The sequence below is a fragment of the Poecilia formosa genome, unplaced genomic scaffold (assembly GCF_000485575.1).
Source record: "Poecilia formosa unplaced genomic scaffold, Poecilia_formosa-5.1.2 Scaffold130, whole genome shotgun sequence".
NCBI lineage: Eukaryota > Metazoa > Chordata > Actinopteri > Cyprinodontiformes > Poeciliidae > Poecilia > Poecilia formosa.
Window position 1 is genome coordinate 1,574,226 of NW_006800069.1, and position 24,663 is coordinate 1,598,888.

Below are 24,663 nucleotides of genomic sequence, written 5' to 3' on the forward strand. Positions count from 1 at the left end.
AAGATTTTTGATACGACCAAGGAAGTCAGTTCACCTTCCTGTTACTGATTGGTGAACAGGACGTTTCATTTACAATATTCAGTCTACTTCCCGTCCATTTTTTTTTACTTTTGTCTTGGGCGTTATCTTAGTAGGACAGGGAGAGGATTTTCATTTCCAAAACTTCTCTCCTCTGTGAAAAATAACAACACGCCTCAGGATTTACAAACTGTGAAGCCAGAGCGCGGGAACAGACTCTTTGTTGAGGTTTTGTGTGAACACGGCAAGCTTTCTGCCCGTGTGGGCTGGCTTCCCGCCGTTCTCACGTTGAAGATCTGCTGTTTAATCTGAGGACACGGATCAGGGGACGGTGCTTAAACCGTCTCCTGTAGAGCTGATCCCAATCACAGAGAAGAGCGTCTGATGATGCCTCAGATATTCAGACTGTGTGACGGCAGCAGCATGTAGACACACAGGACGTAGGCAGGACGAAGGAGCGAGCTCGGTTGGTTTTGTAACGCCGATCAAATCGCTATTTGAGGGAGTTTAATTGGATCATGTTGTCCAACGAGAGCGCTGAGTGGCTGGTGCCACTCTCGAAATGAAATCGTCTTTTATATTAAGAAACATGCAATATTACTAATATTATTTGCTAACAGGACTGTCGCAATAAGTCAATTAATTGCATGATCAATTAAAACGAGCTCAGTAATTTCCATTTTCTATCAAAAGCTGGATCACAAAAATCTTCAGCCTGGTATATTTAGTCTCAATTTTTTTCTTACCAAGACGTATTGATTAATTTTATTTGTTGTTTCTTTTGTTTTATTTATTTTGGAAATTTAAAATGGCTTCCAGCTCCAGTGTTAAATGTCCATTGGAATTTAAAGTTTATTAATTTTCGTGAATGTATTCTTGCATTATTGTACAGTTACCGTTACCTTATGTGAAACAACTTCTGGGACAATTTATCGTCTAACAAAAGTTGTTGTTTGGCTTGTTTGGTTGTCGCATTACTGACTTATTACTTACCATGACAACCGCTACACGCTGTCTTCATTGCGACTGCTAGTTTGGCGTGCGTCTCAGAAAAATATCAGCTTTTTCAGTCCTAAAAATGACATGTGTATAAACTGCAATTCCTTCAATGACCACTTGAGGCTGTTTATAAGGTCAAATGCCACGGTCCTCTGCTGGACCCGTCCTCTACAAGTCCAACAGACTCCTGCTGACTAACTTTTACTACTTTTTGACGCTAAACAATCCCTGTCTAACGCAAAAAAAGAAAAAAGTCCAACAATTATATAGTTTCACAGCAGTGAATGATGGTTGTTCTGACCGAACAGACGCATCATGTGACGCCTCTGTGCAACATATAATGGTTACATTGGTGAGTTTTTCTCTCTCTGAGCACAAAGGGTTGGCTGTCGACAGTGATACGCCAGCCAAGGCGTTCTGTAATGGTGGAGGCAATCACTTCCAGGTGTCGGACAGAAAACACTCCACGTCTGGCGGAGGATATTTCACTCGCTCACGGGAACAACAGAGAAGTAGAGCACATTTTACTGTAGTGAGGCGCTAAAGTGTTTTTATTGGAATTTGCATATGTAACAAGTCAAAAACAAGGTGATCTTCTCATCCTAATTTAAAGTTCTGTTACAAAACTCTGTCAGGATGTAAGGAAAGGGATTTATTAAAAAATAAGCAATAGTTTTTTATTTTTTGACTAGTTTCTACTTGTTTTTGTTTTTAAAATCTGCTCTCACGTGTACAAAACACTGAACTCAATGGAAATGTTTGCTGAAAATGAAGACCATTTCGAAAACCATAGAAATGTGTAAAATATGTGAAATTGAGTGCAGTTTGTCATTTGTGCCACTAGGTGTCAGGATTTCTTTCTTGCTAGTTGCTTTTTTTAGTAGTATGTGTTCTCCTTGCTTTCAATATGAATCTCATTAGCCTTACTTTTCACTTTACATTTTTTAGTTTTAATAAAACTTTTTTTAACTAGATGGAAACACATTGAGATCAAGACCTCTTTCGCAATGACCAAGGAAAGAAGCAGCGCAAAAATAACAAACACAGACATCTGAAATATGTAAAATGTGAACAATTTGACAAAAAAGTAACATGGTTGTGACTTGTACTGTTTTTACAAATATTTATGATGGGTTTCATTCGGCATTTCTCAAATTTGCCTGGTGGCAAATGACAGATTTCATAAATGAATACATAGATTCATAACTTACCTTAATTTTCTGCCAAATATTAATCCATTTTTGTTTTATAAAATGTTTTAAATGCGATTTTATTTAAAATAAGGCCACATCTCTTATTAATAGAGAATAAGGCCACATCAGCTAAAACAAAAACACATTGAAATCAATGTATTATAGTTGGACACATCAGAAATCCACATGTTGGACTATCAGAACAGTAATAATTCCACACTATCTGCTGTAATCAAAAAACAAATAGTGAAGTACAGTCAGAGAACAAACATTACAGCCAGTTTGCAGAAACGGTTTGGATTTGCAGCTTATGATCCTAAACTTATCTGTAAGTGGACGTTTGCATGTTCGTGGCGCTCAGCAGGAGCATCCCCCAGCCGGAGCTCAAGCAGTCTAAGTAAAGGTTTTCAGATTTTCAGGGCGAAGACTCGTGGAGTCGTGTCGTCCAGAGTGGGTGCCGATCCGAGGCGGGGAGCAGAGAAAAGGCCTTCCTTTGTCCGGCGTTGTCACAGAACTATTTACTGGCACCGTGTTGTGGAGAGGAGGCTGAGCTTTAGACGGTGGAAAGCTGCAGAACACACAGTTCTGACACTGAACACATGGTCGGGACTCCCTGACGGGTTCAGTGTGTGTTTGTGTGTGTGTGTGTGTGTCGGTGGAAAGCTGCAGAACACACAGTTCTGACACTGAACACATGGTCGGGACTCCCTGACGGGTTCAGTGTGTGTTTGTGTGTGTGTGTGTGTGTGTGTGTCCATGTCTCCTTCTATCTGGCGGCAACAACCCTCTATGGTTTGATCAAGCTGTGAATAATGGTGTGTGTGTGTGTTTGCAAACATCACATGGAGTGTTTGTGCTTTTTGCTGAAGTCTCTCTAGTTTCCAAAGCTATTTCCATTTTAGCTGACCATGCTTTTGTGTTTGGTGAAGGTAACGAAAAGAGGATTTCTGTTTTAGAGGGATAAATATCTGTTTTTGCCATGTGTGCATCAGGTTAAGATTGTCTATTGCAGGCATCCTTAAAAAGTCTTAAATTCATTCATGTATCTAAAATAAGACCTTAAAATTCATTTTAAAAAGTAAGTTGACCTTTAGCATGTTAATCACAGGTCTTAAGTTTTATTTTTAACCTCATAGCTAAAGTTTTTTTTTTCTCGTGGGACTTCTCTGTCAGACTAAAGTTTGAGTTGCGTTCAGACATCTCCACTCTGTACCCTTGTCATGTAGCTGGTTTTATTAGCTAGGATTGCTTGCGAACCAAGCTACCTTTGGTATCTAGCAAGGCTATATTAGCAGCTAGTAGAAGTTCATTGGCAAGCTTTTTTACTAATATTTGTAAATATCAGTGACTATCATGGTAAGTACAAGTTTATCACCGATTGGCTGAATGGCGTTTGTACATTTTTGTGGAGGTATAGGTCTTAAATTCCTTACATTATGGTCTTAAAAAGTCTTGAATTTGATCTTTTCAAACTTGTTGCTTTCTCACGTTTGGAAGTCTCCAGATTAGTTTGTTCTCTCAACGAGTCATACTCCCATTTTCTACCCAAACGTTAAGGTTTGATTCCTTCCTTCTCCTCTTTTGGACCCATGTACTTATAGACCAATTACTGCTGGTCATGTCTCTTAGTAGCAATGTGTTTTGATGAATTATGGAGATAAATATTAATAACGCTTTACATCCTCCTCGATTTTTACTGACTGCGGTTCTGATCCCCATTTGGGAGGGTTGAAACCTAACAATGACGGATTATGTCCCCCGGTCAAACTAAAATAACACCTACTGGTGGAAATGATTCATTGGAGCCACCTCACCTCGTTCCCTGGAAGCACAAAACGAGTGCATTATCGAAAATGTCCTCAAATCATCAATTTCCAATGTGAGACGTCCCCAAGACGTGCACAAACTGATGGATGGTCAATAATAAAACATCCCGGCAGTCGGCTTCTGCTCTGTCCTCACAAGATCCGGGACGAGTTGGCAAGAAACCCATCCCAAATATTTCTCCTTTATTCTGGTTTGTTTGCACTTGAACCTGAGATTGTTTAAAGGAATGTGACAGCAGGATTATCCTGTGGTTCAAATAAATGTAAAGAATGTCCCGTTAATCTGGAGGTTATGCCTATGAAAAACCGAAAGGATAGATTTAATATTTTAATACTGATTTTTCACGTGTCTTGTAAGTTTTTTTTTCTTTTCTTAAAATCAGGAATTTGGACTTTGTTGGGCCGGTTTTTGGAGTCAGAACTTCCGAGTACATCCCTCCACTCCGTTCATGGATCATTGCAGGAAGTTGGCAAAGTTGTAGTTTGAAATTCCCACAACCCATCGGCTCAAAAATAAGCCACAACTTCTTCTTTGTCTATTTCTACTCATGCAAATATGTTCTAAAGAGAGACACCTGTTTTTTTTCATGAATATGTTGATCATTTGTCAACAGATCCTGAGTCAGCGTTTTTGTTGATCAAACCTTAAATCAGGCAAGTTTCTGTGCATGTATGTGAATGAATCAAATCAGACAGCTGGTCTTCCTGCCTGGTTGTTGTATGAGCACACAGAGGTTTTCTTTGTTTCCACATCATAATTTATTACCCAACTCTATGCTCTATTATTACCTTTAATGAAACAGAGGTTATTAATGCAGCATGTTTGTATTTTGCTGTGCTGCTGTCGCATGCCCTCTACCTGCCTTTTGTGTTCACTGTGGCCCTGTGTGAAACAGGCACTCTGCCATGTCGCACTCTCACTCTGCAGGTGCATTAAACATAACCTGCTGTGTGGAACAATTTCACATTTACATGAAAGCTGAAGTAATTTCTTCCGGTTGGTGCTGATCGCTGCTGATCTGTTAAAAATTGCTGAAATTTCCCCTTCAGGCTCACTTTTATCTCTGCTCTTCTGTCTGCCGTTTATGTTGATTACAGATTAAAAGTCAGCGCTTTAATGAAATTTGAAACACGATCTTGCATCTTGGCTTCTTTGTGACAAGAAATCCTTTTTTTAAATTCTCTTTCTTTTACAAACTTTGACCAGACAAAAAAAGAAAACCTACACTGGTAGTAAATTTGGGTAAAACTTATCCAAATTTTGCATTCGGCTATTCCTCCTAGCCTATTGTAGTGTTGTATGCAAACTTTAAACTGTTTTTAAGAGAAATAAAAGAAACGATTTGTGTCATTGAGTTCAAGCTGAAAGTTAATGTTGCTTCTACCCTTTCACCAAGTAACTGCTGCATTTGTACTTTTATTTTCCTGGTTTTGCTCTTCTCACATCTGCTTTCAAATAAAGAACAATAATGGTCCAAGTCCAAAGATGACTCATCTTGATGGAGCATGGCTGTAGCTCATTGTTTTTGACAGAGGTTTGACTGGAGTGTTCACTCATGAGTTATTACTCTGAACTCTGAACGTGTGTGGATACTTCTATGCTTCTCTTGCACAAACTAGTACTGATTTTCTTTTTAAAAAGTATGTGAACTGTTCAGGAGTTAACATTAGAGCAAAGAATATTATGTTTTTATGTGTTTTGCAAATGAGGAAATTGATCATAGCTTGGCTCACTTTTGCCAGTTTTTTCTGGTTTCGAATCCGAGACAGACAGGCGCTAGCTACAGTTAGCAACGCAAGCATAACAGTGTATTTATTTCCAGTTTATGTTTTCAGACAATGAAAAAACATGTTCACAAATTGAGTGGGGTGATACAGTGTGGGGCATTTTTCCACCAAAGCGCTAAACTGATGCTAGCTTATCAGGCTTTCCAGTTGTTGCTAACTAGCTAGCTAGCTCATCAGCTAGCTAACTAGGGTTAGCTAACCCTAGCTAGCTAACTAGGGTTAGCTAGGGTTAGCTAGCTAGGAGGATTCCTCTAGTGTAGGATTCGTTGGAACCAGTAGTCATTTTAAATGCTGTGAACACCATTTTTAAAACTTGGGAAGTTAATGTTTTTAATCAGTTAGAAAACGAACGCTTCAGTGGGAATAACACATTAGTGTTAGATATTTTGGAATAACCGTCAACGGGGCGCTCACAGCTTCCAGGCCAGCTGATTATTTTTCTCTGAATCCATAAAATGTTATTTTCTGTAATTAGGGCATGTTTCACAGTCTATAAGGAATATGCATCTCATTTGATTATCGCTAATTCAAAGTCCAAAAGATTTAGAATGATAAAAACTCAACATTCTACACTGAACCTGTAATATAATGCTGGAGATTTGGAAAAACACATAAAATTTATTATTTTATTGGTTTTGAAGCTTTTCCTGACAGGAACATGTCACTATTTGGAAGATAAAGAATGATAAAAACTGACCAAGATATAAACACCCTGATTTGCCATAGATAGTAGCATCAGGAAATGTTTTGGTTAACCACCTATTTCCTCTAAAACGAGGACACATCTCGCTGTTTTTGCCGAGGAAAAAAAAAAAGCCAACTTGTTGTGATTAAGAAAAATTCTTGAGCAAAACGGAGCAGAAACACTGAATGCTTGGCGCGAGGAGCCAAGTCACACAGATGTTTTTACAGGACAACACTTGACTCATTTCCTATAACGGTCTTTTGGGGGCGGCAGGAACAAATCTATGTGGACACATTACACAAACCATAAACCACAAAGCACCAACAGGAATCCTGCTGTGGTTTGTTACAGACCTGCATGTGCTTATTCTGATCAAGAGATTGGAATTAGATGGTGCAAATGCATGACGTCTAATAAGAGACTGTCCTCAAACTCAGCCATTACATCTGGTTTTCATTCTCTTTTCCATTTTATATATCTTTTTTTAATGCATCATGCACAAATTTTCAAATTTTCTCATGAACGTAATCAGTTCTTAGATAATTGTTTTAAAACTTAGATTGCTGATTTTGCTTATTTAGTTCCTTGTACTTCACCTTTTTTTGATTTACAATTTGTTTGGAGTTATGTTGGAACTTTTAGATAGTCTTCTGTGAAATTCCCTTGCAGCATAGATTTGACGTTACAGAGGAAACCAATTCTTTTGGCCAAACTTCAAAATGACCAAGACTAAAGAACATGCCATTCAACTAAAACAGGCTTCGTGCTGATCTCCACAGGTAATATGATAGCTAGCTACCCATATACTTTTGCTAATTGTAGTTTAAAACAACTGAAGCTGTGATAAACGGGGCTGGAAGAGGACACAGGTTAATTTTGCAAATAACGAACAGGAATCATCTCGCTTCTATAATTCCTGTGGATTTTTTTGTTATGGACACAAACTATTGTCTCATGTCAGTCAGTTTTGTTTAAAAGACGCCCTGTTGTATAACTTGACCACTTAGCAGAGATGGACAAGACCCTCAGGCTGCTCCTGCTGCATTTACAATGTAAAAAAAAAAAAAAAAAAGAGCTGCTATGAGGAAGTTTCCTGAAAGATCTCAGGGAGGAAAACAGAAGGAGATGAGCTGCAATTGTTAGCTCTCCATCTGTCGAATCTTTTGTGTGTCTGATTGGAGCCGGCGTCTCGCAGGCTGACATTTCAGTGAGCCCAAAAGTTAAAAATGAACCCATTTGTGTGTGTGTGTGTGTGTGTGCGTGTGTTTGCGTGTGTGTATGTGTGTGTCGCCTAAAAATGCCGTTGCTGGGAAGTCTGGATGGAGGAGGAAGCATGTTGTGCTTGCAGGGCTTTATGGAGCCCTGCAAGTATCATTCCAAGTTGCAAACAAATGCTAGCAGTTATTATCGTCTCTTAGCTCCATAATTAGTTGTTACTGAGCCAGTGAAACACACTGAACTATGATTAAAACACATTAAAACTTTTTTTTTTCCCTGAATTTGGCTGTCGGTATAAATTTGCTTGAATATTAGCTGTTAATGCTAAAATTAAGTTTGGCTAGAAGTACAAATGAAGTTAGTTACACTGATTCAAAGATCGCAAAGAGTGTAAGAATGCCATTTATGAAGATTTATGATTTAATCTCTCTCTAGAAACAAATCTCTATGCTGTTCCCACAATAATCTAGACAAAGATCAATAGACAAAATTTAGTAACATGCTTAAGCCAATGATTTGGACATGCTAACAGCTTCTCAAACACAGCTTTATTCCTTCCTTAACTCATAAAATCCTGCAATTATTGTACTTAAAAATGTGTCAGTATCACAATAAATTATTGTTAAAAAGTCCTTCTATCCAAAATTAGATCAAAATTTTTAGCTTAAGTTTCCTTAGCTAGACTTTACATTGAAAACATTTTTAGGATATTTCCTATTTGTGTCTTCTTCTGTGGTTTTTGTTGTTGTGCCGTTGCTGGTGGTAAAATAGTTAAAAATGGATGAGTAAAAATATGAAGCTGAAAAATATCCACAATCACGCATATATGTCAGTTTTTGTTGAGGCTGATAAATCTAGTTTAAGTGAATATACTCCTCCATTTTTGGATGAAATGCTTCCTGAAGATAAAATAAGGATAAAAATAACTTGCACAACTTTTTAAAAGGAAACTGAAATTGGCTGAAGAGTAGCAACTCTCGCTAACAACTTTACGCGAGCAGCAGCAAAGAACACCGTATTGTCCACGCTTGTTAAACGTTGACGTGTCGTTAACTGTGAGAGTCTTCAGAAATGATCAGGTAGCAGCTAGCTAGGCTGCAATGCTAACCTGGGAAATTAAGCTATTGCTTCAAACGTTTAGAAATGTCTTGTATTCCCTTAATTGGGTTTCGCAATGTGGAAAATATTTAGGTAGTTAATTCTTAAGTGTGTTCAGCCTTTTTAAAGTTGGCCTTGCCAGAAAATGCTGCTAGCTTTAATGTTTGTGTTTTGCGACCACCTTGATGGAGGCTCTTCCACTGTTGAGTTGTTGGTGTTGGTCAGGTGGCAGCGCCTTGAAAAAACTAAAGCTGTTTATGAGTCATTTGCCGAGAATCTGCTGCGTCGAACATTACTTCGAAATTCACCCCAAACTTTCTTAGCTTGCCGAATTCCTTTTTCTTCAAGAAAACCTGGGTTAGGGCTAGGATTAGGGTTTCACGTTGGTAGAAATCCAAGACGATGCTGGAGCAATCAGCCTTTCTTAAAAGGTTCTCTCCCCCGCTCTCTTAGTCACTTCACTCCTCTGATGTGACAACAAGATGAGGGCTGCTTCTGAACTTTCTGGGAAGTTTACGCTTGCGTGTATTGGATTGCACATAAACTCCAATTAGTGTGGGCTCGGACGGGATTTTTCCACCAAGTTTTGACACAAACATAAAAATCTACCCAGCCTTGGAAAAGTAAAAGCCCCTAGCAAATCAGAGAAGAAAGGGAGAGATAATGGGATTTGCTGCAGACGACAGAAACATGAAAAGAAACTTGCCAGATGTTTGGGCTACACTTTCATTTGTTTTTAAATTGCGTTTAAGTCGCCATGCTGATATAATTTTTTTATTAGAAAACAGTCAAAAGGTCATTTAAAAAGATTGGACAAAAGTCCCACCTATTTATCACTTCAAAATGACCTTCATAGACTGATCCTAAAGATAATGAAGCAACGTTCAGGTCTTCTGGTTCTGGTCTTCTCTTCAAATCCAAACTTAGAGAAGCAACTTTCAGTTTTTATGCTCCATGAATCTGAAACAAGATAGTTTTTTTTTTCTCTCCAGCCATTAGCTGGGTTTTCATTTACTTTAAAATTGCGCAAATTTTACTTACTTACTTAATTCTAATTACAAAATAAAACATTGCTAATGAAAACACAACTTCAGACAAACACTTGCCTTTTGAGAGAACGTTTTTGCGCTAGGATGAGATTATTTTTCCGCTGTGTCGAAATTAGCGTATTTTGCTAAACTGCATTGGAAAAACTTTCCAGTTTCCACTTCAGTTTTGTCACCATATCACTCCTTCACATTTTCTGTAGCAGGGGTGAACTTTCCAGCGCCCCAACAATGGTAGTAGAGCAGATATCTATTTTTTTCCCCCTAGCAAGAGTCCATGTTTGGCTTTTCCACCGCCACATCCACATCTGGAACTGTGGCGCCCCCTATGGGTCAACCGCCTCTGGCTGTTGCTCAGTCTCTCATGAAATGAGGAAACCTTAATTGTTGCCTCAAACTACAGACCAATTTTAAGCTACCATTTCCTTCGAAAGTAGATTTTTTTATTAACATCGAAGGTTTTTGGACAATCTTGATTTATAATTATTTAGCTAACAAGTCTCTAGAGGTTTTTAATGACTTTGTCAGGCCATCCTCTCATTAAAACATGGTGGTTGCTACATTATACTGTGGGGACACATTTGATACTTCATCTACTATAATAATCAAAAACTAGACTCTGTGTTGCAGCTTCGTAGAGCAGATCAGCTGTAAACACGTCTCTCATCATGTAGATGTTTACGTTGGCTCCAACACAGCTGAACAGTGTGTGTGTGTGTCTGTGTGTGTGTGTGCGTGTGCGTGTGCGTGTGTGTGTGTCTCTGCAGATAGGTTTCTGTGGATCGTGTTTACAGTTCCCACATGACAGATTGGACCAAATTCAATTTCCCTTCCACCAGGAGCGTTTTCTCAGGTTCATCCTGTGTGTCTCACGCTGTCGCTCTCTTGTGATGACTTGATTTCTTTTTCTTTTTTTTTTATCTTGCTAGCAAGAAGCGATCGGTGATCTGCAGCCAGAGGAGGTTAAACGACACACCAGGAGCAAAAAGCGGTGAAAAGGCAGATAATGAATTACGGAGAAAAGGAAGCTTGGTCAGAGATTTATATGGAAAATTAATTCAGGAAATGTTTTCAGATAAACAAGATTTGCAGTATCATCCCACACGTTTTGTTGGGAATATGATCAGATGTTTACCTTTAGCAAGAAATTCAAAATCCGTCAAAAATATACCTGAAGAAAGACATATGAAGTTATCCAATAGGTATCAAGTAATATTAATCTTTTGTAAAAATCCCACAGGTTTACAGTTTTAACAGAAATTCATAACTGTAGTGAGCAATTGCTTTTATTTTTAACAGGAAGTCAACAGGTGATGCCGTTATTGCAGCTAATCTTTCAGATTGATTATAACAGCTAAAAACATAAGTTATTCATAGTAAAGAAGGAACGTGTGTCAGTTTGTCTTAACATGTGCCAGGTGTGTGCTTGAATATTATGTTATCAATCTGTATCCTGCCAAATATTGAAATTTATCGTATCATTTATCATTTATCATGATACAAATCTTGATTTGTAGGTGTCATGATAAATTACAATTAAAGATGTTTAAAACTGCCCAAAATTCTCCGTTTTGTTAGGATTGATAGATTCACTGTTTACTCCACTTTTTGTTCAATGACGGCATCGCTGAATACCAATTGATATGAAAAATGCGGTAACCGTGTGCAGTTTGCTGACATAAATCACAGTTCTGTTTGTGACTGGTGTGCTAATGAAGCGTCTTTTGCTTTTCCAAAAGCAGTACTCGTGTTTGTGGGGCCGTAATTGCTGTAACACACAGTCACAGTCGTACAGTTTCCTCAAAAAGAAGTGTAAGTTGTTATCGTAAATTTTATCGTTATCACAATCATACCACAAAGTATCGCAATAAAACTTTAAATCTGTATCGCCCACCATTACCGCCAAATTACATAAATGTGAAAATTTTTTAATTTTACCATGAGAATTACAGTGCATAGACAGATAATTATTCCTGTTTTATCAGTTTGTCAATTGGTAATTTTATCAATACATCCAGCCACAACCGGACGTTTGAGGACACCCATGGTCTCGATACGACCCACAAAGCAGATGAGTTTGACTCTCCTGCTGTAGAACAAAGCAACGCTTTCATCATGATTCAGCAAGCCTCTCTCTACACGCATAATTCGGTCAAAACACGGCTGACGTGTCCGGTGCAGATCCACCCTTGCGGTTCTGACTAGGACAGGTTTGTGGAATGCTGCCGGTCCAGAAGTTATCTCATCTCCGTGCAGACTCGGCGCCTGCAGCCTGGCCCACAATGACGCTCTTGTTTTTATGTTGATGCGCTCGGACGCCCCCAGTCCCCTTCTCCAGCTGTGCCGCTGAAGGTCGCTCAAGGTCGCATGAAGCTCTGCTGCTGTTCGGCTCTGCGTTTGCACAGGTGCTTCTGGTCAAAAGAGTGTTGATGAACTGAGAGTGACTGTGTAACGTGAAAGCCACACCGATTTGATGGTATCACTTCATGTTTTTATTCCTCTTCTGCTCATATTTTAGTTGATGTATTGTTGCTATATTCATGGAGAAAAAGCACACCAACAGATTTCAGTTCCTACAATCTTGGCCAAAACTCAAAGGACTCATCGGAGGATTACTCATGTTTGTTTCATCCTGATTCCTATGATTAGAAATGAAACACCTAATATTTTTGGTCTCACCAGCAACAAGGCAGGTGTTGGAAAAGTGTTTGGTTTCCACTTTTATTATTAATTTCATGGACAACAGGCTCTCTTTATTAACAAGTAAGCTCAGCTTCTGCCCGTCTTTTTTTTTTTTTACATGGTTTGACTCGAACCGATTTATTGTTGTTATAACTAAATCAATAACAATATACATTGAGACAGTCAGTCAAGTCAAGTTAAAGTTTATTTATACAGCACATTTACAACAGCCTCATCTGACCAGAGTGCTTCACAAACATCACAGGTAGATAAGTGATAAAATGGAAATGAAATTAAGTTTAGTAAAACATAATAAGACAAATATCAAATTGGCAGAGACACCAAAAGACAGGTGATCAATATCAATAGATAATATGATAGAATATTAAGTAATTTTACTGAATCCCATCAAGAACCGCACAGCATTCTGGGGGATGTAGGCAGAGGAAGAACACTGATTTTAATTGCGTTTACATAATGGAAACAATTGTGTTTCTTCGACGTTAGCGGTGCATTGACGACGCGGTTCTTGCAAAGACGACTCTACATTAAACTCCACGATAAATAAATACATAGCAGTGGGTTTGAAAAGTTTGTGGTGTTTTGAAACAGTATTTCACTGATTCCGCCCTGATCTATGGGTCAGTTTGGGTTCAGGTGGTCCTGCGCCGCTCTTCTCCGTCCTTCTCTTCACCTCCATCCCTCCCTCCCTTCGCTCCGTCTGTCTGTCTCTCCGTCTGGACCGACTCTTGACGTTTTGTAGCCAGCCTCACGTGCTCCCCGGCTCGCACAGGGCTGCCGCTGTCTCCGCGCGCGTTCCCACGGCTGCGTGCTGCGCGCCTCCTTCCAGCTCCAGGTTTTTGATCCGAGTGCCAGTCTGTTTTCACATGCAAATGATGATTTAAAGCGCAGCTCTCGCTCGCTCTCCGTCCTCGGTCGTCTCCCTCGTCGTCCAGCTGCACTCGGAGCTGGTGAGGGAGCGTCTTTGTGTGGGAAGCCTTGGAAATGGGGCCACGAGGATTTTAGCGCTGAGTCAGGTCAGACGTGTCTGGAAATAACGTGGTACAGCTGCTTAGTGTTTGCTGACGGTGCCTGTCGTCGGTGCAGGAAGTGTAGCGTCTTCGTACGGAGGTCGTGGGAAGGGCATTGGGGCGATGCTCGATCACAAAGTAGAGAGAGGAGAGTTTGAGAAACGTGCTGGACTTTGGTCAGCTATAACCTTCTCCACGTTTCACTAACATACATTCCTGTTACAGGGGGAAGTTGATTAAAGACGTCCCACATCCCAAATAGAGCAGCGACTAGCGATTATTTTAGCAATCAATTATTCTGTCGATTAATCAAATAAAAATGATGCATATTTTTAATTGAACCACTGAAACGCTTTTTTCCCCCTCAATCATAGAAATACATAAAAATGCAAACAAACAAATAGTTCAGTTTCTTTTTAAATAATAAAATAAACATTTTCTTGCCTAACATGTGATACCATATATCTATAGACCATTTTTTGATTAACCGATTAGGGGTGGGCGATATGAACTTTGAATTTTATCGCGATATTTTGTGGTACTATTGTGGTAATGGTACATGTTATATAAGAAAAACTATTTATTACTTTGTTAGGGAACGATATGGCTACGACCGCATGATACAGCAACAATAGCAACACAAATGTTGCTGTTGAGAAACATTTTTATGAAAATACAAAATTAGGTGTAAAAAGAACTGGTAAAGTATGGACTGAATCCAACAATCCCCAGTAAAGTTTCATTAAATGTCGATATGCTCCCATCCTCAGATTTAAAGGTAACCTATTATGCTTTCTTGAACAGGTTAGGATATGTCTAAAGGCGATACAAAACATGTTCGTTACATTTCTTGTACAAAATCATTCTTAGAAAATGAGATTTCAGTCTTTATTATCTACGCTTTAGAACGTCTTGTCACTTTAAATTCAAACTCAATGTTTACACTCACACATGAAAATACCTGCAAACAGATGCGCAAATATGCAACTGCACATCTTTGAAAAGCAGAAGTGGAGCCTCCTGCACAACCAACAAAACTGTAGCAAGTGGTTTATGGATGATAACAACAAAACACCTGGCTCTTCCAGCAGCCATTGTACAGCGAATGCGGCTGTAAAATCAGCTGCTTGGTAATGGTGCCTTGTTTGTTGAATGTGACACAACGATTGTGAGGTTTTTGAAACGGCTCATTTTCCAGACACCAGTAAACATGAACTTTTTACCAGAAAACAGCTTTTTTTATGTTGCTTTTCGAAGCAGTAGGAACCCAAATGGAAGTACAAAAAATGTGGAAAATGTGAACTTTGGGTCGCCGTTCAAATGTAATTTATTTTTCCAGCAATTTTCTCCCTGCTTCTTTCAAAAAGATATTTTTTTTGCACTATTAACTTGTTTTTTTTTTCCTCTCTGTATGACATCTTTCACCTTGAGCTTATAAAATACGTCATTTTACCTACGAATCTCCTTGGAAAGCTTCCTCACCGCAGTCGTTTCACTCAATGCTTCTTATCTTCCACTTTACTCCTCATTCTGGATCTTTTTCTCTCCCTTCTTTGTTATTTATTTGTCTCTCTTTGGCAGACACACATCTGCCTCTCCTTGTCTCATTTAGCTCCTCTCTCCATCACTTCATGTCATCTCTTTATCCTCCCTGTGTGATGGCTGCTCTCCAGGACGGTAACTGGGGGATGATTGGTCTCATGTAATCATCGTAGATCATCAGTGAGATTGATGGGAGTGCTAAGGTGGTCAGACTGGTTGTAATTACAAGGTTGCGCTAAATATCAATCACGCTGCATGGCTGAATGTACGTACATAAGCCTTTATGGAGCACGTGTTGCTAATGTTATATGAATTCAAACCATGATCTAATAAAGAGGAAACACCGGATATATATCCCGAGTTTAGGGTTTCTCATTGTAGCTTAAATTAAATTTCTCAACAAGAAAGTATTTTATCCAATAGAAAAGACCAGAAACATTTTATTTTTGTACGTTACCGTCATGTTTTTCAGAACCTAACAAAATAACTTTTTGCCTGATTTTAAACAATTTTTCACACTCCTTGAAATTTGTCCTAATTTTGTCACAAAGCTTAATAATAATAATAAATGCATTAGTCTTTTAAACCCACTAGGTTAACCAAAGTATCTTACGATTGGTGAAATACGGTAAAACATATGAGACACAAGGAATGTAACAAATAAAAGAAGAAGAAATAGTAGAATAAAGTGAGAAAATAAAAATATGTCGCTCTGCTGAGTATTAACAACCACGTTGAACTTATTTGTGTTGAGTGTTGATTTAAAGAGGGCCCAGGTCAAAGGTCAGTTTTATTTCAGGCATGTCTGAAAATGGTTCGAAATCCCAAAAAGTCAATGGGAGAGAGAGAGGGAGAGAGAGAGAGAAATACCTAGTGACCAGAAGAGGGCAGCACACACTTTATCACTCATTTAAAATGCTTTAAATGACAGAATTAATTAAATCCAGAATGAGTAGATTAGAGTTCAAATCAGTTTTGCTGTCTTTAATTAGAAAACACTTCAAAGAGTCTTTTACTTCCATTGTTCCTGCTTTCCTTTCATCACATCCTTTTTTCCCTCCTTTTTCCACTGTATACCCATTAAGAATAAAATAAAAATAAAATAATATAACAGAGAAACATGAATTCAATGTATGTATGTTAAAAAAAAAGGTACATTCCTTCAGTACTTTATTATGTCTGTATTTATTCTAAATCATTGCTACTATAAAGTTAAAGGATGTACTTAAAAGCCATAGAACAGTTGAAGGTAAATTTTACAAAGTACTTTAGCAGAACCTGAGCGGATCAGAGAACATGTGGGCGTTTTTATAGTGCAGCTGGAGATTTTAGCAGAGCTTGTGATTAGATCGACTCAGGAAGTGGAGCGTTAGCTACAGGAAATGAGCTTTTGATGTGCGGCCCGGTCACTGTCCAGTTTGCCCATCGCTGTTTCGCTTCAGAGAGGGAAAGAAATGGAAGGTGTTGCTTACAGCTTTTCTTAAAAATTACTTTTGCGCCCTCCGTCTCAGACTGAATGAGCAAAAGATAAAAAGTGCTCAAAAATGCCTTCATATTTGTGATCAAATAACAGAAGAAAGAGTTGAGAAGCTGACAGATATACATTTTTTACAAACAAAAGACGCACGGCAATGATCAGAATGTCACTTCAGGAATATTTTAGGAAACAAGCAGATTATCATTTTAGTGCCATCTCTCTGAGGATTCAGGCTTTTTTCACTCCCAACTTGATCAAGAGGTCAAACCTGTTTCTGTCCACCAGGAGGCATTAGAGCGTAAATGTTACTTCAGACCAGACACGGTTTATTCCTCTGCTGCCGTCACAAATTGTGCACATATATATATTATGTTTGTTAAACGGCGAACGCAGGTGGAGTTCCTGTCTTTGCGTGGGACACTTATTTAATGACATGACTGATTTCAGATCCAGAGGTATTTCTTGCTCTGTACTGGGAGATTCGTGTACATTAATGTGTAGAAAAAACCCCCTGCAAACCTTTGTTTTGGACAGAACAGATGCAAAATCTCGTTCACAGTAGCCAATAACTGTTAATTTAAGATCTATTTTTCATCCAAGTATTTGTTTCTGGAGAATACCAGCTGTTTTTTGTTCATTTCCAGAACATTTGAAAGGGGCGGGGGGAATCATATAGGAAACTCTTGTTTTGGCCCATAAAAACTGAGTTGTCGTCATGTATAGTGGCAGTTATCTTCAGTTTCCTCAGAATATTTGTTTTCATTTCTGATTGGACACGTCAATATTACATTTCCCGAATGAAAATAATCCCAAAATGAAGGAATTGGTGATTATGAAAAGCATTGATTTTTGGTGTGAAACAATTGAAGAAGCACATCATTCCAGCTGTCAAGTCTGGTGGAGGATCTGTGATGCTGTGGGCTCCTTTCTTTGTTTTCTGAATGCATTCAGAGACTTTGAAATCGATAAATTATGAGGAGATTTTTCATAAAAATCTCTCTGGAGTGCTGCCTTGATTCTTTCATGCATGTTTGAGGAACCCTTTAATCTCCATGGCAACCATTCAGCCGTTCAGAACGCCTGGGTGGGCCTAGCCCCGCCTTCAAGGTGCAGCTCCTCCTCAGAACTGCTGCTTCCAGGCCTTGGAGCTTCTGCCTTGCGGCGTTCCACGTAATTTTCCGTGTTCCTTGTCTTCCATCTCTTGTCATCATGTGATCAATAGTAAGTGGGGTTCCACAGGTTCCACAGTTCGGCTCCCTTCACTTTCAGTGAGTCTGTAGCTGTTTTACTGCCTCAAATTACACATCTTGCGCCAGACTTCATCAAAACCTTTATTTCTCACAGTGAATGGGATGAATGCTGGACCGCCCGCTGATTGCCTCGTGTGCGTCTGAAGAGGGCGCAGTATGAAGGCATCCTCACTGAGCGCATCAGTCACACATTTTCCCCCATTCGAGCTGATAAATCTGCCAAACACACCCCGGCTGAGGCTCTGCCTGCAGCTCCCGCCTGCAGGAAATGACTTGATGATCAAGTTGTTGAATGTGACACCAGGCTGACGGGTCTAACTGTGGCATTACACGTTTGCTCCAGCTGTATTATTTCTGAAGCGAACCTTTTTAAGGTCCTTGTGTTTTCCGAGCGACTTCAGAGAACCCGAGGAGACGAATCGATGGAGAAATACGAGGAGTCGGTCTCCTCCTTCCTCCTTTCCACTCCTTCTAGGGATTACAGTGAGGCTGCTCTCCCTGGCTTCATTATCCACTGAGGGATGGAGCTTTGGAACGCTCAGAGTCAGGGTTATGTGTGTGTAATAAAAAAAAAGAAGAAAAAATTCCTGTAGTGTAAGTGTGTGTGAGACTGAGATAATTTACTGCGTGTGTGTGTGTGTGTGTATGTGTGTGTGTTTAGATGGAGTTTTCTTGCATATTTGTGTGTGTGTTCATCCTCCGGGCAGCTAAAGTGTTTACAAGGAGGATGAGATAATGAAGATGCAGGGAGTTGGCTGCAGCTTATTGGGAGCGGGGGGAATTATGAGGGGCTCCCAGCAGGAGAGGAAACTATGAGGGGAAATAAAATTCCAAAATAGAATCAAATAAAAGACACGATTTTTAAGCTCAGAGTGTGACAGTGAGTTTGGAAAATGATGGGAGGGGAAAAAAAGAGACGAAAACCAGGAGCAGTTAAACTGAGCGGATAATAAAACTAATAAAGTGGCGTGAAGAGAGAAGAAAGTAAAAACCACTTAATAATAAATGAATAAAATGTGATATTTATGTGCAAGAGAAAACAAATAACATATTTGTTTCATGCAGATGAGCCAAGCAAAAGTGAAACAGAGTCTGCTTTATAGCAGTGTGACAAACTTCAGCCCCATGCAGCGCCGGTCTGTCCCCCTGCAGTGCATTCGTTTATCAGCTGAGGTCACTGATGAATCGACTCCAACCAGAACAGAGTAAACAGACTCATGATTCACACAAACGTCCTTTTATAGTCCTGTCCGCCTGCGGTGCAGCTGTCGCTTCATGTGTGTGTTGTTTGTTTTCCGTTACTTTTTAAAGCGTTTTGAGTTTCTACCGGGTTGAAATTCAATGGCTGTTTTGAAACTTTATTATTGTTGAGGTTCGTATTTGTCCTTTTGATTGGTTTTACGCAGTTTCCTCTCCTGCCATCTGTACTTTAAATGAAGCTTAAAATGCGTCCGAACATAAAAAAATAAGTGAGTCACACAAAATCTTACACATTTTTTTTGGTCAAAAATTCCTTAACATTGATGAAAACTTTCTAGTACCACTGGCAGATTGTTTCACTTATAACAAGACATTGCTCCAATATTACGAGTGAAATAATCTGCTGGCTTTTTCATCAATAGTGACTTAAAACAAGCTCCTATTTCTTTCAAGCTAGTTTTGTCTTATTTCAAGTGTACTGAGAACTGGACCAAAAATAATAATAATAATTTCTTTTTTATTTTTCCATAAACACATAACGCCTATGAGTGCATCTGGTTACTGTAATTATTTAGGGAATCAGCTGAATAACCCTCTTGCTGCCACCATGTCAAGCAGTGACTCATTCTTCGGTGCAGATTAGCTCCAGTGCTGTCAAATTGCATGTGGTGCATCTATAATTGTAAAATTTCATGTCTTGACACATATTCTTAAATAAATTTAGGTCTGGATGTAGCCTTGACACATGAATTCACTTTGATCTTGTAGCTCTTTCTGTATTTTTAGGGTCATTTTCTTGCTGGAAGTTTTTTTTCCCCCTCCCTGTGTTATCAAGTATTTAGCTTCATTCGTCTCCCCACCAACTTTGATCAATAATAACAAATTTTCCCTCGGTGATTTAAAAGCATAGAAAGTGTTGAATCAATCTGAAATAGTCTGTTATAGAAACAGAAGTTCTCCAAGGAAGTCCCTCAGTGGGTAATTTTGCCTCCAGTTAAGGTGGATTTGAAATTGCAAGCACATGCTAACTTTAGCGGTGTTAGTGGCTAGCAGTTATCCAGTCACTATCTCGTCTGTCATTTTCTCACTTTTGTTCTTTGTCCAAATATATAATTTTGTGACAGCAAAGGTTTTAGACTGGTAGAGGCTTCTTTAATGTTATTTATTTGTCAGGGAGCCTACACAAGTAGTTTTTAACAGAAAAATTTGTCAACATAACAAGCTAACAGTTCATTAGTTAGCTAACAAGACTTGTGTCTTCATATTTAATAGAGGAGCAATTCTGAAGCACTCACATTAATATTCAGGGACTTTTAATAACAGCTTAGACTTTTTAAATCTGGTGTAACAGAAACTAGATGATGCTTTGTGATACAGACTTCACTTTGATGAGAAATAGTGTCATTTTAGTGCAAAATGATTCTTGTGCACTGTGATGTTGTTACACTCTGACTGGTAATTCATGGAATAAAATAAAGAGAATAGATTAAATTCATCATACTTAGAAAATTGGGTTTCAGAAATGTATTTACTTTTAATTCAGAGCTCCAAATGTGAGAACCTGTTGCCAGAACACATCACATGAAGTAACAATTCACCTTAACAGGAATCAGCACAGACTGACTAGTTACACGGTTCATTAAGGATATTCAATTTCTGTCTGATATTGTTTTAAATGTGCAATCTAAAAATCTTTAAGACCAAATGTATTCAAATCAGACTAAAATCACATTCCGTATTTAGACAGAATCTGGAAAGTTGAGACAAGAACAAATGTAGAACATAGCAAAATAACTCCATGATTCAATTACAGCTACTGTCCTATTTTAAGTGAGGCAGAGCTCCTTGAACCATGACCTGGATTAAAGAACGGATAAAGTCTCTCAGTGAAGATGCAGTCAGTGAAAGAAAAGATGAGTTCTGCGATGCCGACGTCGTAAAATGAGACTAAACCCTCTTCATAGTCCACAAACAGTCCGATTCTCTGAGGACGGTGGGTGAGACTGAGAGGGATTTCGTGGCTGGCTCTTGCTTTGTACTCATTCTCCTTCCTTAGACTCAGTATCCAGTGGCCGCTCTCCTGACTGTTTGTGATTTTTTTCTTCCTATTGATCGACTCGTAGACCACTCCTAAATCGTATTTCATCATGTCCGTCACCTGAACCTCAAAGTAGAACCTCCCGAAACCAAAACTCTGTTGTGCCACGACTCCCCCTCCTGGATTAAACCTCTTTGGCAAATCCGGAACAGATTTCTTAAAATCACCCAGACGGACTTGTTTGCCGTCGTCAGATACGATGAGCCATGGATCTGCTGTTTGTGGATCCAAAGTTAAATTTACCTTGAACTTCTGCACCCTCTTCAGCTCTGCCTCCTTCAGCTTAGCCTTTTCTTTCTTGAAAGTAGCCTGCAACTGATCCACAGCTTCCACCACTGCTTTCCTTACCATCTCTTCATATAGAGGGATTTGGACACTGACGTCCGACCAGTCCTTCATGGCTGGGATGTTATTGATGGATGAAAAACTTCTCAAAACATGAGCGTGATCGGCAGACGATGAGAGCACTTGAACATCGGCGCTACTCTGCATCAGTACCTTCACTTCCTGCCCCAGCTCTGCGATAAGTCTTTCAGTTAGCCTCTCTGCCGTGACTTGCTTTATTTCAATATTCTTGAGAAGTTCATCCAAACCAGTTTGAAGATTTTGCTTCAGATCTGTGAAGACCTGAAGACCGACTGCCGCCTTACCGTCTGCAGCTTCTTGGTTCAGCCTTGATGTGTGCCTGAGGTCCTGCATCTTTCCTCGTCTCTCTTGAATCATCCGGTTTAACGTTTCCTCTGTCCCTCTTAGCACAGATCTCTTTTGTTCAGCCTCCTCACTCAGAGGAAGGTAGTCGTGCTCCTTGTGATCTAGGAGGGTGCATAACATGCAGGTGAATGTCTGGTCTGTCCTACAGAACAGCTCCAGTGGCTTGTTGTGGTATGAGCACATCCTGGCCTCTAGGTTCTCCACCGGGTCGAGCAGCTGGTGCTTCTTCAGGCCTTTTGTCATCAAGTGAGGCTTCAGGTGTGTTTCGCAGTAAGATGCAAGACACACAAGGCAGGACTTGACTGCCTTCAATTTCAGTCCCGTGCATTCGTCGCAGGATATGTCTCCCAAAGTGGCAACCTTTTGTTGCGACTGAGTGCTGTTGACATTGACATCAACGGCACAGGTGAGGCCGCTAGTGATATTGGTGGCAGCCAAGCTTATGTTGCTGTTGCTACTGTTGCCTGTCCCACTGTTGCTACTAGAGGTGTTGCTCTCGTTGACGCTGCTGGATCTGCCGAGGGTGTTGCTAGGTTTGCTGTGAAAATTGCTTTCGCTGTTGGTGTTGGTGTAGCATATTCTGGGTTTAGGTGTTGGAATGCTGTCGTTGCTACTGTTGTTACTCCAGGTGTTCCTTCTGAGGAGGTCGCTGCTGATATTGCCGTTGGATCTGCTGAGGATGTTGTTAAGTTTGCTGGCGAAATTGCTTTCACTGATAATGTTGCTACTGCCGTGCGCCCGAGTGTTGCTCGTATAAGGGCTGCTGTCGGTCTCGCTTTTGTTGATGCTGCAGAGCTCCTTTGCTTTGGACTTTTTGAGGCAAGCTGCCATCTTAGAGAGGTCTTGATTGGGTTGAAGCTGAGGACGTTTATCAAATTCCTCTTTGCATATTGGACACCGACAGTGGACACTATGATCCCATTCTCTTGGGATACACGTTTTGCACAAGTTGTCGCCACAAGGCAGCGTTACAGGAGAAGTAAAGATGTTCTTGCAAATTTGGCACCGAAGCTGGTCCTCAGGTGGCAGACCGCTGGCGGCCATGTTGGCTCACTGGCAACAAATCAGAGGGACATGTACTTAATGAACTATTTGTCTAAAAGCTATTAACCACAAAATAATTTAGTCAGTGAATTTCTCATCTTTTTTCCCTGATTTTAAAAATGAAAACTAACTAACTAATCAGTAGATCACATCAGCCCCGTCGGTATCCATTAATCGGCTACATTGATAAACAGTTTATTAGCACTTCTTGCAGCTTGTAGCTCATTAAATATTTCACGTGTACACAGCCCTGAATGTGTGGCTGTATAGGCACTCGTTGCAGAGAAATACATTGGCATTTGGTCGTATTGCTAACAGCAGCTATTGAGCAAATCAATTAGCAATCCCAGGAAAATGGAATATAACATTAGGCACTTTCCTGTTTCATTCTTGGCATTCTGAAAATCTCTCTCATTTAAAACCTTCTGATGAAGCAAATGCCACTGTAACAGAACCTCTAGTTGTTCGCTTGTTTTAGCTCAATACTACAGTTAGTTTGGTAATCGATTTGTTATATCAATATAATTCCCATATTTCTGAGTACTGCTAAAGGCAGCAACACAACAGGATGCTACAGTACAACAATAGTCTGAAACACATTTAACTGTTGCTTTGCTTTTATTATAAGGTAATACTTTTTGTATTGAATTCAACAGGATTGAGTTTCATCTCAATATAGAGTGCTGGAAAAAAAATCAAGAGATCACTTAACAACATCAGTTTCTCTGATTTTACTTTTTATGTTTGAGTAAAATGAACTTTGTTCTTTTATTCTATAGAATAAAAGAACTGACAACATGTCACTCCTAGATCACAAGGATCTAGGAGTGTGCATGTCAATTTCACTGACAACATGTCTGTGAAATTCCAAACAGAAATTTAGTATTTATTTGCAGAAAATGAGAAACTGTCAAAAAAACGAAAACGATTCAGTGCTTTCAGACCTCAGACAATGTTCATTTAGAAACACCAAAACTAATGTTTTAACTCAGGAAGAGTTCAGAAGTCAGTATTTGGTGGAATAATCAGGATCTTAATTTTTTTCCAGAGGCTTCTCATTTACTTTGACATCGGAATACCAAATAATCCAATCGCGCACTGTAAAGATATCAGGTTTTTTGTGTGTGAGAGACTCACCTGTGTGCTGCAGAGGGAACCTTTAATGAAGTCTTCAGTGAGTTTTTGGGTCTTTCTGACAGTTTTCCTTCTTATTTTTCTTCACAGTCTGCAATGTCGTGCAAAGTTCAAACCTGATGGCAAATGGAAAGTCACCTGCTCTCCTGTGATTTCCTTATTGTTTTATTGTGACAGTTATTCGATAACCAAGAACTGGTGACATGTTGCTGCCCGCTCACTGTTACACAGTTAGTCATTACGTGCTGCCAGTGTTTACTGCTTCAGAATAGTTTGATGAAACCTATAACTGTACCATTGCCCCATGATGGATAATAAAAAAAAATATAGCATTCAATAAAGAAACAAACAAACAAAAAAACATGGTTGTAATCAGTTTTATGTTGTCTTTTCAGTCTGGTCAGAAGTGTAAATATCTGCCCTCTTTGGGTCAGAAAAACAAACAAATAGGCAAACAGGAAGGCAGAGAAGCGGTCATAAAACTGAAAGGGACCAATCAGGATGGAGCAAGCATGAACTGGTAACTCAGTGTTGCCCAGGGAGCGATGTCTGTAGAAACCATTGTTCTCTTAAAGCATGAGGGCCTTCAGTGGGGGGCTCCCAGTGATGGTGAACTCATCCCA

General features: G+C 39.5%; 2 protein-coding genes across 2 annotated transcripts in view; one reads left to right on the forward strand and one right to left on the reverse strand.

Annotated features, from left to right (window-relative positions):
• nhsl2 (NHS-like 2) overlaps positions 1-24,663 on the forward strand; it is a 120,917-nt gene that overhangs the window by 8,849 nt on the left and 87,405 nt on the right. The gene's annotated exons all lie outside the window — the stretch shown is intronic.
• On the reverse strand, positions 20,577-22,933 carry LOC103144667 (E3 ubiquitin-protein ligase TRIM39-like). The gene has a single exon (XM_016676232.1). The coding sequence runs from the start codon at positions 22,904-22,906 to the stop codon at positions 20,867-20,869; it is 2,040 nt and encodes a 679-aa protein (XP_016531718.1). The 5' UTR covers positions 22,907-22,933; the 3' UTR covers positions 20,577-20,866.

Excerpts from the sequence above, each read along its gene's own strand:
- LOC103144667 (XM_016676232.1), bottom strand. The coding sequence starts at position 22,906 with ATGGCCGCCAGCGGTCTGCCACCTGAGGACCAGCTTCGGTGCCAAATT.